At 52.3% G+C, this 16,936-nt stretch overlaps 1 protein-coding gene across 7 annotated transcripts in view; it reads right to left on the bottom strand.

Moving 5' to 3' along the window:
• ARHGEF10L (Rho guanine nucleotide exchange factor 10 like) overlaps nucleotides 1-16,936 on the bottom strand; it is a 159,966-nt gene that overhangs the window by 84,553 nt on the left and 58,477 nt on the right. For 5 of the 7 annotated variants that reach the window (XM_074934021.1, XM_074934020.1, XM_074934023.1 and 2 more), the window contains 4 exons: nucleotides 15,372-15,463; nucleotides 14,301-14,384; nucleotides 7,061-7,218; nucleotides 3,783-3,899 (listed from right to left, as the gene is read on the bottom strand). In XM_074934021.1, the coding sequence (XP_074790122.1) occupies nucleotides 3,783-3,899; nucleotides 7,061-7,218; nucleotides 14,301-14,384; nucleotides 15,372-15,463 (451 nt within the window). The remainder of the gene's footprint in view (nucleotides 1-3,782; nucleotides 3,900-7,060; nucleotides 7,219-14,300; nucleotides 14,385-15,371; nucleotides 15,464-16,936) is intronic. The other 2 variants (XM_074934024.1, XM_074934025.1) reach the window with 1 other exon arrangement.

The following is a 16,936-nucleotide window of genomic DNA, read 5'->3' as shown; positions in this document are numbered from 1 at the left end:
GAGATGAAACGTGAGTATAAAGTGCGATTTATATACCTAGAGAGAGTCCCGGTGGTGATACCATCATAGGAGCCCGAGCAGTTTCTTGCAGCAAGTTCTGATCTTTTCCATCTCCAAAAAAGAGGAAATGCAACTTTTTGGTTTAAACTTGTGAATTTAGTAATGGGGAGGGGATGGTCAGACGCGCACGGCCATTGGCCAACTCTGCTCCTGTCAAAGCAGAGGGCAGAACTCCGGCTGGCTTCAACGGGAGTGAGGTTAGGCCGATCAAACCCTTTGCGGCTGCTGATGGACGGCCCCGGTGCCTGAAGTCCTGTTTACACACAGGGCAGGGCAGCAGCAATGCAAGGCTCCCCCCCATATCCTGCCAATGTGCCCAATGAAGGCACTAGCTCCAGGGTGGAGAGAGGAGCCAGTCTCCAGGGCCCTGTCTGTCCTTGGCCTCTCTGCTGAGCCTACCAGCCAAACAGTCCGCTATGGGACTGGACTGAGCTCCAAGAACCAACTCCACATGCACCGCCAAACCACCAGCAGATGTCCCTGCCCGCCTGGCCAGATGCAGACGGGATCAAACACTCTCTTTCCCAATCTGCCGATCGGGCATGCTAGCCTGCCCACCTCCTCTTCTGGCATTTCCAATCTGACTAGACAACAGCAGCGCTCCGGTGTCTTTACCGCCTCCCCTCTGGGACCAGCCCCGGCCCAGCTCTGGCCACAGGAACGTGTCGCCAGCCAGCTGCACGCGAGCAATCCTACTGACTTGACGGCTTCCCTTTAACGCCTCTCCCTTCAGGAGCTCCCCCACCCTTTGGCATGCGACCCTCACTTGGATCTGTCCAACGCATTAAAAGGGCCAGCATCCCACCCGTAGGGAAGGTGGAAAGAGCAGGTTCATGGTGAAGCAACACGTTCTCACAGGGGGTTGCTCACAGGGGACCTGGCAACCGTCTCCAGGGCATCATGTGCCAGCTGAGGATAGCTGGAGCATAGTGTACCCCAGCTAGGCCTACTCCCCATCCCCTGCACAAGGGGCTGTAGGGAAGGCAGCCTGCTGGGAACTTCTCCAACAAGGGGCACATCGCCATCCAAGTGGGACAGCAAATCTGCCCTGTAGTGACCCATCACATTCGGACCAGGCTTGAGTGTTAGATATCCCGTGAACATTAAAAGCAGGAAGGGATGCTCAGGGTGGGCAGATGGAAGAGGAAAAGACTGTGCTGATCTGCTAAAGACCCTGCTTAGTTTCAAGCCAGAAGCACCATTAACAATTTTATGGGACATGTTTTTACCACATCTGGCAGTCTCCCCCAACACCTTCTGCCCTGGTAGTTGTGAACCATAGCTATTTGCACACGTGGGAGCTTTGCACTTGTACCTGAAAATCCAACAGCTGCACGTGCAAAGTCCTATTTGCAAACTGCTGGGGCTAGAGATCAGGGAGGGAGAGAGGGCAGACCCGCACTCACTGCTGGGAGCAGGACACCTTTATCTAGCCCCGATGGTTCAGGAGATAGATACTTGGAGCCCCATCACCACTGGTGGGTATGGAATAGAGCTGGTCAGGAAAATCTTGACCCATTTTCCGTCAGAGAATGCGGTTTCAAAGTTAAAACTCTTCCCTAAACGTGTCAATTTCACCAACAATTCATTTTGGACAAAACCCTCAAAAAAGTCCCAAGAATTTAAAAAAAAAAAGAAAGAAAAAAGCTTCTTTTCAGAACAAAACTGTTTGATTTTTCATTTCGAAATTTTGTTTTGACTTTTTTTTTTAAATGCTATATTTTATATTATACTATCACTTCAAAAAGTTAATCAAAACAAAATTAATTGACCGACAATATAAAATCAGAATTTTCTACCACTGACCTCTTTCAGGTGAACCTTTGTAACGCACGCATAGAAAAAAAAAATCACTCCGTCGACTAGAAATGCTTGAGGGAGGAGGAATGAAGATGCCTGGTCACACATGAAACGGTTGCATATTTCTGCAGTTAAGTATATATTAGCTAACATAGCTTACGTTCACATTGACCTATTTAGTCCCTGATCTGATACCCTGAATGAACTCCATGACCTGCATGACCTCAGGGTTTTGGTTTGGTTTTGATTTTTTCCAGGTTATAAAAAATAATGAACGTTGAATTTTGTTATTTACATGCTACTTCCCTGTTGGGCCTGTATTTACATATGTTTGGTTTCGTTCTGTGTTTATATTTTATATAAAAACAAAAATAAAGTTAAAAAGGAAGGTGTAATAGATGGTTATAAGCACCCTCTTGACTAACTGGGCTCTATAACAATCAATCAACGATTAAACTGCTTATAAAGGAAACTTTAATACAAAGTGTGATCAATATTCTGCACGTATAGACAACGGCTTCCATATAAAAGTCACCTGCATTTGCCACAGAGGTATCCAAGATACATGGTTTACTTCTTAAAGGTATAGGAAGTACTGCTCTCGGATCACTGCGTGGGAACTGCTGGTGCCTTCTTAAATGGGATCCACTCTCCAGAGCACCCAGTGTCTGCAAGTGTTTTACAAAGGCCAACTCACTCATGTGCAGTTCTGCCCTGAAAAGTGACTGTGCAAAATTGGCACCTCCTTACTCAGCAGATCTCCTCCCGGCGCCTATCAGGCTCATCTGCCCACTTCAGCCACGCGGTGTGGGGCGGAGTTAACGCCAGCTGTCTGCCTCCTCCCTTGAGCAAGGAGCCGCACTGTGAAACAACGCTGACCTGCGCAGCGGGATCGTATTAGTAACTAACGGCCCCAGCGCACTGGAGTTAAGAGGTCTTGGGGCAGGGTGAGGACTCCCAGTAACTCTGCAGGGAAGACAAGCCCTTAAATAAAGCTCCTCTGCTTTCTAGTCCCCGCAGTCGTGCAGGAGCCAGTGCAGCTGGCAGAGGGGGGTGCGGGATCCCAGGCCACCTGGGGTTGTCAATTAACTTCCAAGCAGTGACCCCTGGGGCTGCACAGGGGTCACCAAGGGCAAAACTGGATCCGCAGAACCTTTTACTGGTCACGATGCACCAGGAAAGAGCCCGGCGAGGTGCTCAGATCCGAGAGGGAGCTGGCAGATAAAACCCGCCTCCCGCATCGTTTTACTTGGAAGCCAAGCTCCTTTGAAAGAAAACAAACACGGAAATGCCATTTTGAGAGTCACTTTTCAGAGCCACAACCATGCAGTACGGAACCCCAGGGAGGCAGGGAAGCGTCCTACCCGTTTTCCCAGAAACCGAGGCACGAAGGTGACAGGGCTTGGCCACAGACAGTGGGTGTAGCTACACTTCGAGCTCGAGGGGACAGATCCGTGCCAGCTCTGGTGGAGCTAGCGTCCTAAAGACAGAGGCGCAGCTGCCCCAGGGTGAGGCGCTAGCTTCCCTGAGTACATGCCTAGGGACTCAGACGGGATCGTACTCTGGGCGACCAGTCCCTCCCACCACTTGCATTGCCACGGCTACACTTCTACGTTCAGTCCGCTAGCTGGAGCGGAGCTAGTGCAGGCAGGTCTCCTCGAGCTGGGGTTTGCACGTACCCAGGGAGTCACCAGGAACAGAACCGACTCCCAGTTCTCGCCACTGCTCCACACGCCTCTGCCCCTTTAAGAGCATCTCACCCCGGCACGCATGCAGACTTGAGTTCAGCGGGCCTGGTGTAAAACGGAAGCAATTGTGCGAAGCAGAGAGAGAGCAGACGGGAGACTGCGGTGCAGAGAGAGCATGCAACCCAGGAGGGATCGATAAGGGGGGCGGAAAAAAGTCTGAAGGAGGGACAGTACCTTACAATCGTATTTCTGCTTCAGCTCCTGCATGTCTCTCCCCCCAACTCTTAAAGCCAGAATGTCCCTCTTTGTCCTGGCGTATCTCTCCTTTAGCCTATTCAGGTCTGGAGAAAGCTGCGCCCCAAGCAATCAGGCAGGAGGAGAAGCAACAGGAGGCGGGAAGAGAGGCAGAGAAGAGAGATTCAGGTAAGCAGCCAAACACAGGAGGAGAAAAAACAAGAGGACCAGTGATCTGTCTAGATTAGCCAGTCTGAATGCAGGTGGGGCCCGCCTGTCCCCTCCATCCGAAGGAGGAGAGCGCCTGCCATGACCCCCACCAGGGGGTGGAGAGCTCTGGGCTGTGGATAGCTCTTGTCCTGCTCCCTGGAGGGGAGCGAGGGGGAATCTAATGGCTTCAAGCCCCCCTCTCAGGATAGCAAGAAGTCTTGTGCTGAAGGCTGGCCCAGGCTCTCCCCACCCCAAGGCCATGTCTGCAAAGGTGCACCATGACCTACTGGAGCTCCTCTGAGGCAGGGGGAGCAGGGCTGCGAAGGAGGGATGCTCCCCCGCCCAAGGCACCAGGAAGGAGGACATTCCAGATTGTGGGTCCTGCCCCCCCCCCTTTAGAGATCCAGCTAGGCAACAACCGCTATGTTCAGTAATTTACTGGGCTCTCCACAGTCCCAATCCCATGTCAAGGTCCCCGATGCATGAGTCCATCCCCCAACTCTGAGCCCAAGGGGAACTCGCTACGGGGGTGGAAGGGGAGAGGAGGCAAGGGACGGCCCCACTGCTGCATGAAGACAAGTGCTCCGTAGCTCTGACCAGCAAGTCGCCCCGCCCAGGGTGCATGTCCCACCCAGACCACATAGCAAAGCGGGACAGAGGCAAGCGCACGCAGGAGCCTGGCTGCGGGGCGGGACGGGGGGCGGAAGGAAGGGGTAGCACAGGCTCGTGCAGTATGCAGGGTGCCAAGCAAGATCTCAGCCACCAGGAGGCATTGCCGGGTGCCCACCATCCCGGTCAACCCCTCTCCCCTCCCAAGTCTGCATCCCGCCCCCCGTCGCAGTGCCCAGGCAGAGGTGCGCTGTGGAACAGTCCGAGTGCTGGAGCGTCTTGTCCCAGCTGACTGGGAGCTCAAAGCACCAACATACAACAGGAACAGGTGTAACGGCTTTATTGTGCACGTCTGCACCACATGGGGGTCTGTCCAGCGCTGGCTTCACCCCATAGTCCTGCTCCAGTACACACTGGGCTCAGTGTAAAACCCAGGAGGGATTCTCTGGGGCAATGGCTCCTCGCTGATTGCTCCACAGTCCTGGTTTGGACTCAGGAGAGAATCTCCCCAGGACATCACAGAGGAAAAACCTCGACGGACAATACACCTTTAGGCAGGGCTTAATTTGTGCTGGGGCTTGGCAGTCCATAGCCCCGGCACCTCTGGGCTTGGCATGTCAGTTACGAAACTAAAAAAAATTGCTTGAACCCCCGCACCCAATTGCTTGAGCCCCAACACTTCTTCCACAAATTAAGTACCAGTAATAGGTCTATGCGCCCTTTCAAGAAGGTGCCAGCCCATGGCAGGATTTCAAGACTAATCACTTTGAGAGGCAGTCTGTCAGTTCTAAATGATGGAGGGACGACCCACCACGGAAGAGAACGGGACACTCCGGGTTCAGACACCCCAAAAGGAGAACAGAAGCTTTAAACCCCCCCACCCTCAAAATGAGCAGTTGAACGAACTGATTTATAGTACAATAATACAGTAAGCAATGTGTATCGAGAAAGGTCTTTTATGGAAGCTTATAATGTTCTGAACTTGGTCATCATGAGATAAGAAGACAGAGCACCGATCTGTCTCTAAATAAACACCGGGATTTTATCTACCATAGATACGTTTCTCGGTAACTATGGCATCTCTGAATCGGTGGCTTTTCTATGCAATAAACCTTTTGTTTATTTTCACCCCACGCTGGTCTCTGGTGGATGCGGGGGCCAAAGTCAGCTTGCGTCTGAGGGGCCGGTTTCACACCTTTGAGGGTGACGCACCAGAGGGGAAAGTCAGCGTCTGGTGGTTAAGACCTCGGGGAGGACAGATCTGGGGAGACTCAGGACAGGAAGGGCTGCTGGTGTCACCCTGCAAAGGCTGGTGGATGCCAGGGTGAGACCTTCTCGTGTGGGCCGGCTACTGGCATCAGGGCTCCGAACCAAAGCTGCACAGCAGGGGGTGACTGAACCCCTTACTGGCCTGGGTGGCCCCCAAAGTGTCCCATCAGGGGTTCTTGCTGCCCCCACATTGATGAGCATCCAAGCACACCAGAACAGCCCTGCACCCAGCTGCACATCGTTTGCATCATGAACCATTAGCTAGTTGCAGGGGTTCCACTTCGAAGAGGACGAGATCTAGCGTGCATGGCCGGGGGGGGGGGGGGGGGGGGGAGAAGAGGGACATTTCAACATACCCCGATAGCCTGGAACAAAGCCTCAGCTCCTAGGAAACGGCAGCTCTTCGAGACATCTCTAAGCCAAGTGCAGAATCCTGGTTCAAACAAGGCCACAAACGGCCTCCCCAGTACCAGGCAATATCTGAGACCAGCAGCTAATTTATTATCCCAGTTCAATTTCTCTAGGCAAGATGTTAAATAATTTTTTTTTTTTTAAAAAAATCCATCCACCATCTATCTGCTCGAACACCTGGTTATCACATGGGGCTTTTCCTCTGTAGATCTCAAAGCACTTTACAACGGAAGTCAGTGCCATTAGCCCCATTTTAGAGATGCGGAAACTGAGGCACAGAAGGGCAGGGACTAGCCCAGTGTCTCCCCTGGCAGAGCCAGGAATAGAACCCAGATCTCCTGACTCCCAGTAAAGTGCTCTGCCCACTAGGCAACAGTCTCTGCGCATCCAACTAAGTCCCCTTCCCCTCTCCCAGGCAGTGGGGATTATTCAAGCTGAAAGGATTCATATCCAGGCCATCCGAGTGCACCCCATATCTCAGCTGAGTCAAATTTGAAACAGTTACACCACTCGCATCCTCCCAGTCTGCTGCTTACCCTCAAGCTACTGATACACCAGTCCCTTAACCGTGGATGGGCTACGAACATTTACGGCTGGGCATTAGCCCGACAAACCATTTAGCGTTTGCCATCCAGTGCCCCCAACCAGTACAGCCCTGGATCATTGATGAGAGAAGCAGGTCAGAGGTTTTATTTCAAACTAGTGCACCACCACCCCACACCAGCCATCGAGGCAGGACCAGTTGTAGCAGTTGTCAGGGCACATTGTGTGCCGATTACCTTTGGCTGGAAGGACCCCTTGAGTTTGGCAGGCTCCACCTCAGGCTTGGCCTCTTCGCCAGAATCCTCGCTGTAGCTCTCAAACTCACTGGAGCTCCAGCCTAGATCTTCGGCTTCCCGATGTGCCCCATCCTCGTAAATCAGGTTTCTGTCTGCCCCTGTCGGGGCGGGGAAAAGAATAGAACACCATTGGCAAAGGCCTACGGTGTTGCCTCTTGGGAAAAGGCATTTGCTTCAACCCATGACCTGCCCAATTAATTCAGCATTACCCACAGTGTGCCTCTCAGCCTCCCACACCACCCGTTCTCAGGATTGACCCAGGCCCAGATATCTCACTGCATTTGCTTGCCTTGGAAGGCATTGCTCCAGACTTAGGCAAGTCTCCTGGATCTATGGCTACAAGTGACAGTCAGTCATACTAGGGTGAAAACGAGGAGGAGCGCTGCCTAAGGAAATTTGTGGGACCCCCCTCGCTTAGATCTCTTCAAACCAGGCAGGACAGTGGATGAGAAAAGGAGCCATCTTGCAAGCAGCAAGGGGGCAGGGTGGAGAGGGACAAGGTGGCTCAGTGATCTTTTCCCCCTCTCCAACCTCTGTGTTTCCAGGTGTTGTATTCAGGAAAGGTGACCAGTGGGTCAGGCCAGTTCTCCTCTTAACATTCATGCTCTGAGCACCGTGCCCAAAGGACAAGACTAAGCTCTTGGCCAGCAGGGACTAGCAGTTCTGCCCAAGCAGCCAGCTCTCCCTCTGAGAACGGAGATGGTTGCATAGACAGACCAGCCACAAGTCACCGGAAGTTGAGAAAAGAGGGTGGAGCAGAGGGGCTTGGGCCCATGGAAAGCAAGGTGCGAAGTCCGGAGAGTGCCAGGGGAACATGACAACCCATGAGGAGCAGCCTCGGACGCTGCAAAGATTGACAGTGGATTTCCCACCGGGTCGGCAACTGTGGAATCAGGAGGCACAGCACAGACTGGTATCAGTAGGCGGGTGGGCAGGCGGGGCGGTGCTGCCCAGCAGAGGGCGCTCCTGCGCCACAGTTGGAAGGCTTCATTCTCTTCCTGGAATTGGACAGACAGGTGGCTAATGCTGATGCATCCTAAGCTGGAGTCTGCAGACCCCAGGCAGAGAAGTCCCCCCGGGGCAGGCACAGGGGAGAGGCAGCATTTCTCAAGGAAGATCAGGGAAGGCGAGAGAGGGGCACGTTATTATTGCTCATTTCTGGGACAATAGGATGGGAGGGGTAGCTCAGTGGTTTGAGCATTGGCCTGCTAAACCCAGGGTTGTGAGTTCAATCCTTGAGGGGGCCATTTAGGGATCTGGGGCAAAAATTGGGGATTGGTCCTGCTTTGAGCAGGGGTGGGACTAGATGACCTCCTGAGGTCCCTTCCAACCCTGAGATTCTATGATTCTAAGGACCCAGTGGAGATGGGGACCCCACCGTTCTCTACAAACGGCCCCTTCCCCGAAGAGATGAGGCTCTGACTAGAGCAGGGCAAGGAAGGAGCGTTAACCCCATTTTACAGATAGGGAGTGGAGGGCCTGAGAGATTAAGTGATTTGCCCAAGGTCACAGAGGAATCAGTGTCACCGCTGGGAGATTCCCACACCCTGGGGAATGCTGTTGGCAAAAACAGTTCCACTAACCACAGTGCCATTCTTCCCCCCTTCCTATTTACTATTTGTGTTTAAACCTTGTCTACTTTCCTCCTCCTCCTGTAGCCTGTGAATGTGCTTTTCCATTTCCATTTGTCAAACCTCCATCAATTTCCTATTTCAGCTGATCTAGTTTCCACTCTTCAGCCCAAGGGAGAGATTTGGTAACATGGAAGAGGATTTGGGGCTGGATCTTGCACATTTCTGTCACGTCTGAAATAAAAACCCAGCCCGTGCGACACTGCAGGGACTGTGCCGTGCAGCCCCTTTCAACTGACTGTAGAACGCAGTGGTGCCAGAATTATTATTTATATCGTATTTGCATTGCAGTAGCTACCCCGAAGCCCCATCACGACCTCAGCATGCACGGTGAGGTACAAACACAGAACCAAAGGGCGGCCCCTGCCCCAACCAGCTGCTGCGTCAGCCACCCCAGAGTCAGGCAATAGCAAGGTGAGCCCAATTCAGAGTTTAAAAAAAAAAAAAAAAAAATCCATTCCCAGGTGTATTCTCTCCTTGGCAAGCAAGTCGCCCATATCCCCAAGGCCCAGCTTTCCTTATGGCCCACGCTGCCTCTGTTCAGTGTCTCGTGCGTTGTGGAACCACAGGAATCTCGCCTTTAGTTGCACAAGAACCAGAGTAGCCAAGCGAAGAAATGTGCCTGCTTTCACCAGACCCAGATCTGCTTATTCCTTTACCGTAGATGCAGGTCTCTGGTGAAGGACAGACATATACCTGCATCATCTCTGAGCCTGCTACGGCAGAAGATGGCCAGGCCCCTTGGTCATCCATCCCAGCTGATTTCACCGAGCCTCAAATACTAGGAACTTTCAGAACCTTGGCCCCGAGTTACCATGGCACTGCTGGGCCCGTTCCTCCTCCAAGCTTGCCCCAGCACATGTGGCCATATTTAAACCCAGGTCTGCTCTTCTCAGTTGAAGCACAACACAAAGATGTGCAGCTTTCATTCAGCAGGCTGAAGGGACAGGCCTTAGAGGCCAGCCACACCATTCTCAGCTCCCTGAGCTTGGCTGACCTCCTGCCTCCAATGAACTCAACAGCAACACTTCCCATTGACTCCAGTCGGGCCAGAATTTCACCTCGTTTGCATTTCCTTGTCTCTGGTGAGCCCTTCCCACCTGTTGGAACAGCGAAAAAGATCCCCACAGTCCCTCCATCATCCCTAGACTCCAAGGCCAGATGAGACCATCCTGATCATCTAGTCTGACCGCCTGTATAACACAGGTCAGAGACCTCCCCCAACACCATTCCTAGGGCAGATCTTTTAGAGAAACATCCGATCTTGAGTTAAAAATTGTTAGCAATAGAGAACCCATGACCCTGGGTACATTGTTCCAATAGTTAATTACTCACACAATTAAAAATTTACACCTTATTCCCAGTCTGAATTTGTCTAGCTTCAGCTTCCAGCCATTGGATCATGTTGGACCTTTCTCTGCTAGATTGAAGAGCCCATTATTAAATATTTGTAGGTGCTTACAGATTGTGACCAAGTCACCCCTTAACCATCTCTTTGTTGAGCTAAATAGATTGAGCTCCTTGAGGCAGGTTTTCTAATCCTTGAATCATTCTCATGGCTCTTCTCTGACCCCTCTCCAATTTATCAACATCCATCTTGAATCGTGGACACCAGAACTGGACATGGTATTCCAGCAGCGGTCACACCAGTGCCAAATCCAGAGAGAAAATAGCCTCCTCTTGATGCATTACAGGATTGTATTTGCCGTTTTGGCCACAGCATCGCCCTGGGAGCTCATGTTCAGCTGATTACCCACCACACACCCCCAAAACCTCTTCCAGAGTCCCCACGTCCCAGGCTAGAGTCCCCCACTCTGTAAGTATGGCCATATTTACACGTCTACTTGCAGAAGCAGGTGACAGAATTGGCAACCCATCAGCCTTGCTCCTCTGGCCCAGAGATGGAGACCAAGGCTGACATCAAGGCGACCGCTAACGTTTGCAATGTACAGCACTATCCATAAGCTAAAATTTTGATGGTCTCTTGCTCTTCTGTCCAGTGGTAAAGCGCAGTTCCGCACAGCTGGATTTTTTCCACTGTCAGAACATCCACTCCTAAAGCCAGGGAGGGACCTGCGTTCCATATCCAGGCTGGCAGGAGGAGGAGGAGATGCATTGGAAGGAATGCAGGCAGACAGACATTTTAAAATGACAGCTAACACAGGATTCCAGTCATCAGGCTATTATTAAACAAAAAGATAAACAACTCCCTAGAAGAGGATTTGGTTTTGGCTAACCAGTGCAACTGGCCATGGAGGGGCGAAAAAACCCACAATCACTGCAGCTGTCATGAGACGATTGCGAAATTAACCTGCATTTCCACCTCCTGAGCTTTCCATCAAGGGGCAAAGGAAGTGTGGATGGAGATGAAGGAGTGTTCGTCATCATCATCACGTGTAGTACAGTACCAGATAGGGTACGCCTACATGACAGGCAGCCGCACGTCTCAGAGCCCCGGGCAATGGACTCAGGCTCACGGGGCTCTGGTCCTAAAAATGGAGTGTAGACATTTAGCCTGGGCCTGAGGCCTGGGCTCTGAAGCCTTGGGAAGGGGTGTGGGTTTCACAGTGTGAACTGTCCACACAGCCATTTTTAGCACCATTAGCACAAGCCTGAGTCTGGGGACTCGGGCTCTGAGATTCCCAGCTGTGGGCTGCTGCTCGCCGCACAGACATACCTGTAGGTACAGACCGTCCTTGGCCCCCGAGCTTACAATCCAAATAGATAACAGAGACAAAAGGGAGAGGGGTAAATGAATTCTTGACCCCTTACCCTTTTCACAGACGGGACACTGAGACAGAGTAAGGGCCAGGATGCTCCTAAGAACTTCGGGGCATAAGTCCCTATTTTAGGCACCTAAACTCACTCAGCCCCTAAACTGTCAAGGTAAAAGTTCCCTCAGCCCCCGTGTCTCTCTCTGTCCAGATGCCTATCCCCCACCTATGACCCAGCGCGACCCCCAACCCAGCGAAGACAGGCGTGCAGGGCTCTGTCTAGTAGGCACCCCCTGAGCCCGCCTATCAGATTGGGCCCTTTCAAAACCTGGCAGGAGGAAGAGGAGCTTCTTAGGGTCATTGTGAGAGGGAGAATGTCTGTCATCCAGTGGTTCGGGCATCCAGATGGGAGACCCCCCGGTCCTGTCCTCCTGCTTCAACCACTCCGTCTTTATTTCTCCACAGCAGGCCTGCTTCAACCGGCAAGATGGGGGGAGCCTCCATCCAAATATCCCATAGCTCCGTGGTTAGAGCTGGGAGACCCCTGTTCCAATCCTCTCTGCCCCTCTGGCGGAGAGGGCAACTGAAGCTGGGTATCCCACATCCCAGGTGAGGCATTAATCACTGGGCTAAGAGCTGTAAGGTGGGTGACATGCCCCCACCCCCAAAATGGCATAAGGTGCCTAACTCTGAAGAGAGTTCCTGGCTTCAGAATTGCTCAGCAGAAATAGGCACTTCCCTGCAGTCTGGACTTGGGAGCCTAAATCTCCCACCGCTCCGGTCGTCATCTCCCACTGACTTGCTTAGGCAGCTCCCCAACGTGTGTGAATTGCAGTCAAAAGCACCCAGCTCTCCTCATGCGTCGTACAGAAGTGTAGACGTCTAACTCAGGCTTTGGGAATCACCATGATTTTTCCAGGCACCTAAAATTATGCCTGGCGATGCTCAGGGTCAAGGTCTAACTCCTTTTGTGCATTCAGCCCTAAGTGACTTGCCTATGGTCACACACAGACCCAGAGCCAGGAATTGCCCCAAATCTCCCAAGTCCCGGCCCACTGCTCTAGCCCCTAGACCATGCTTCAGACCTCAATTAGAGCTTACCCAGCACAGAAAGTGATGGCAGGGGACTGACAACACTCCAACAACAACGATGGGGGTGAAACCAGACAGTCACTACGCTCTCGAACGAACTCAAACAGGAAAGTGATAAAAGACAAAACCACCCAGGGACAAACACCATTCACAAAACGATCACTCCATATCTGACCTCTCGGTCCTCGTCCTCAAAGGAAACCTGCACAGCACCTTCAGATGACGAGCCTGGGAGTTTAAATTTAAACTTTGCTAGACACTAAAAATCAGGGACCGAACAGAGAACCTGGACTTATAGCTTATTACAACAATCTTTTCCCTCCCCCCATGACTGCAGACGCGCTAACTAGCCACTTCACCTTGAATGCTCCCTAGAAATATGCGCTAACTACTTATGCTAAACATTCATCCCACCTTGTATTTTCGCTGTGACGCTCGAAGGGCCTTTCCCAGACTGAAGAAGAGCTCTGGATAAGCTACAAAGCTGGTCTCTCTCACCAAGAGAAGATAAACAATATGACCTCACCCGCCTTGTCTCCCTAATAACCTGGCAGCTACACGCCTACAACACCACATCAAACGAAGAGGGAGGGAGCCATCGCTCTAAGGGCATGGCTACCCTGGAGAGTTTGCAGCTGCTCCGCTGTAAGCTCTCTAATGTAGCCGCCCTAAGCGGATGGGAGAGAACTCTCCTCTCGGTTTAACTACTCCAGTGAGCGGCGGTAGCTGTGTCGGCGACAGAAGCTCTCCTGCCGACAGCGCTGTCCAGCGCTTCGCTCAGGGGGGTGGTTTATTCTCCCCCCTGAGCAGCAGAAGTTCTGCCGACATAAGCTGTAGGGTAGATATGGCCTAAGAGGCCCTCACGACCTCACACAACCATCTCCAAATAGCCTCTTCCTTGCATCCTCCGGTCTTGAAGCCACCGCGCACTCCCATCTCCCAGGAAGCAGGGGTTTGTGAATTCAGTGCAATGAAATGCAGGGTCCCCCTTTCCCTTCCTGGTGCCCACCCAGCCCTTTACGGCTCAGGCTGGTTATGGGTACAGACCCAGAGCTGTTGGATTTTAAGGGCATGAAAAGCCAATTGCTTTATCCCTTCCCCTACCCAGGAATGTCTTTAAAGTGGCACAGAGAGGAGGTAAAATCCTAGTCACCCCCCACCTGCCACAAAGGGCCTCTTCCTCTACAGTCCATCGGCAGCTCTGGAGGGGTGGACAGGAGACAGCAAGGCAGATACTCAACGTTGCTTCACGGGCATCAGTAGAGTTACACTAATTACCCCAGCTGATGACCTGGCCCTTTCCTTCCAGAGAGATTCTGATTTAGCTCCAAGCAGGCTGAAAGGACTCAACAGCCGCAAGTAATCAACAGGCCAACAGTGGCTTCTAAAAGGCCAGGGTACTCCTGAAGGAGGCAGGGAAATGGCCTTGTTAGAGCAGGGTACTGGGAGTCAGGACTCCTGGGTTCTACTCCCACCTCTACCACAGAATCACCATGCCACCTTGGAGCAAGTCACGTCACCTTTGTGCCCCGGTTTCCCCATTTGTAAAATGGAGCTCGCACCTACCCAGCTCCCAACACTCATGTAAGAGCTCCAAGATCCTTGGATGGGCAGGGCTATGACAGAAAGGACAGAGCTGACAGAGGCAGGGGAGGAAGTAGATAAGAAAGAGAGGCAAAGACAGCCTGTGGGAGGGCATGAAAGACACCTCTGCTCAGAGCAGAATTCTGGGTGGTTCCATACCGTACTGATCCGAGTCCAGATTTTCACATGGGACGTCATCATAGATCACATCTTCCTCCAGGGCCGGGAACTCAAACCGTCCACCTGGAATGAAAAGCAACACAGGGCAAGCTGTGGAGAGGAACCTGAAACCAGCAGAGAACTCACCATGAGCTTCAGCTACACCCTGCTTTGACTCGTGGCAGCGTGAGCCAGTGGGTAGGGTACTAGATTGGGAGTCATGACACCTGGGCCCTATGCCTGCCTCAACCACTGACCCGGCAGCCAAGTCACTTCACCTCTTGGACTGTTCTTCCTGCTCTGCCTATTTAGATTGTCTACTCTGTGCTGGGACTCTCTCTCACGGGGTATCTGCACAGGGCCTACCACAAGGGACCTCTTGAGTGCAACCAGAACACAATGAACAGTGGGTCTTGTCTGGAACACCTGATGTTTCAGAGCCAACCTTCAGCGTACTGCTCTCAGTGCCTTTTGTGCCTCAGTGGCAAAGCTAGATCCTGGCCCCTCTCTCTGAAGCCTCTGCAGGGAGAGCTCAAAAATCTGTATCTGAGTTTTATGACTTGACCCTGGCTCCTTTCTAAGGAGCAACAGGCCAGGGCTACAAAGTGTGCATCTCAATCCAAAATTAGGGAGCCTTTAGCTCAGGAGGCTTGGCCCAGATAAGAGACAAACTGAGGCCAGCTGTGAAATCCAGATCTAGGTCCAAGTGCTGATCCCCAAACACCCAAAATTTGGATTGGTCCTTTGGATCAAACACTTCTCCAATTTCAACCCATCAAGTTCTCAACACCCTATGTATGGCATGGTAACTGCTACACTGAAGTCTAAGTTATTATCCATCATGGTCCCAAACATGCCCAGTCACCCGCCTGACCAAAGGGCTGTTTTAGTGTTTAAACAGAGCCAGGATTTGGGATGGGGAAGCCGTGTTTTTCCATCTTTGTGGGGGAGGCGGGAATCCCAGCATTTCCAGGGCACGCCGAAGCTGATCGAACAACACACGAGTCTCTTGGAAGGAATCCAGTCATTTCCATCCATCCCATCCAGCTCAAAGAGGCATCAGAACCCTACCTCGCCGGATGCTCTTCCTTTTCCAGTTGCGGGTCCGAGTCCCAATGGGGGAGCTGCCCACAACGTCCCCATTGCTGACCACCGTCAGGAACCTAGGGCAGGAAGAAGGCTGTGAGTGGTCAGACAAGCAGAATAGCCAGCCAGTTTACGGGGATGGTTGGGGGAAGCTATGCGCTATCGCTAAAAGTTGAGCAAGTCCAGGTCCACCAACCTGAATAGCAAGGGCCAGTTGTGAGCAAATGCAATGGCCACACCCGAATCACTTGGTTGCAGACCTGGCTACAGACTGGGATCCTCCACAACTAAACTGCACCAAGAGGGGGTGACGTGCCCAGGCAATTCGCACTAAGACACAATGGGTCTTTGTCCCCCTCCAGTGGCTGGTCCATGTAAAAGGTTAGCGAGTCTCCTACTGCTTCCAGCTCCTAGCATTGCCCCGTAAACTGCAACAATAGAGGCCCACGGCTTTTAGCTCTCAAGGTCCAAGCCCCTAAGCAGGGCTGGTTAGACGTGCACCCACCAGGCTTCAGAGCTGACACCCAGCGCTCATGCCATCCAGTTACACTGCAGGTCTCCGTCGTGCCAGTTCCCAGCACGCCACCCCCACACCGCGTCTCTCACATGCCCACTCGCCCGCTGCTTCACTCTCTCGTTCTGGTGTCCTTTTCTTCCCCCTTGGCTGCTTTCAGCCTATTTCCTCTACTCTCCCCGCACACCTTTCCCCGCACAGGGCATCCCTTCCCCATTCACTGCACTGTGCTCGCTACCTCCTCCCCTGGGCTTTCTCTCTCTCTATCATGAATCAGTTCTCTTTTCCCCCCGCACTTCTCTTTTCAAGCTTGTTAGCTCCTTAGGGCTGGAACCTACCTTCCGCCTTGGTTCTTCCCAGTATTATGCTAAAACCTAAAGGCCTTAACACCAGCACGCCTGGTGCTACAGACAGGTAACTGAGGCTGTCTCAGCCCCAAAGAGCTTGCGAACCAAGTTCCTCTCTCGTGAAGATCCTTCTCCAGACACAAGCTTTGCTGGTGGCCTCTGACACCAGTCAGGACAAGGGTCCAGGATGGGGTCTCAGATACAGCGAGGAACCAACATGCTCAGATTTCACAACACCAAGGTTAAAGGCACTGGATTGGCACTCAGAAGAACAAGAGTCACTGCTCAGCTCTGACACGGATTGCCCGCATGACTGTGGGCTAATCACTTTGTTTCTGTGCCTCAGTTTCCCACCTGTAAAGGGGGCATAATACTTTCTTTCTCTGCCACTAAACTGCAAGTTCTTAGCAGCAGGGACTGGCTCCCACTATGTCTGTACAGTCCTGGGTACAACACAGCCCTGATTTCAAGCACTACTGTAACCCAAACGAACAGCACCCTCCCCATACCCAGCAGGGCTGGGCAAACAGGTTTGGATAAAGAACCTTCAGCCAAAACTTCAGTCTAACCGTTGAGGTTGGAAGCGCTCCATTAATCGTGTCCCCCTCCGCCCCTCCATTATTTTTCACATGTGCCGGCTCCAGCACTGGGCTCCCAGGTGCCAGATGGCAGCAGAAGGGCCAAAAGAC

This window comes from Natator depressus, chromosome 18 (assembly GCF_965152275.1).
Source record: "Natator depressus isolate rNatDep1 chromosome 18, rNatDep2.hap1, whole genome shotgun sequence".
Taxonomy (NCBI): Eukaryota; Metazoa; Chordata; order Testudines; family Cheloniidae; genus Natator; species Natator depressus.
Note: the sequence above shows the minus strand (reverse complement) of the source record. Positions and strands in the feature narration are given on the sequence as shown.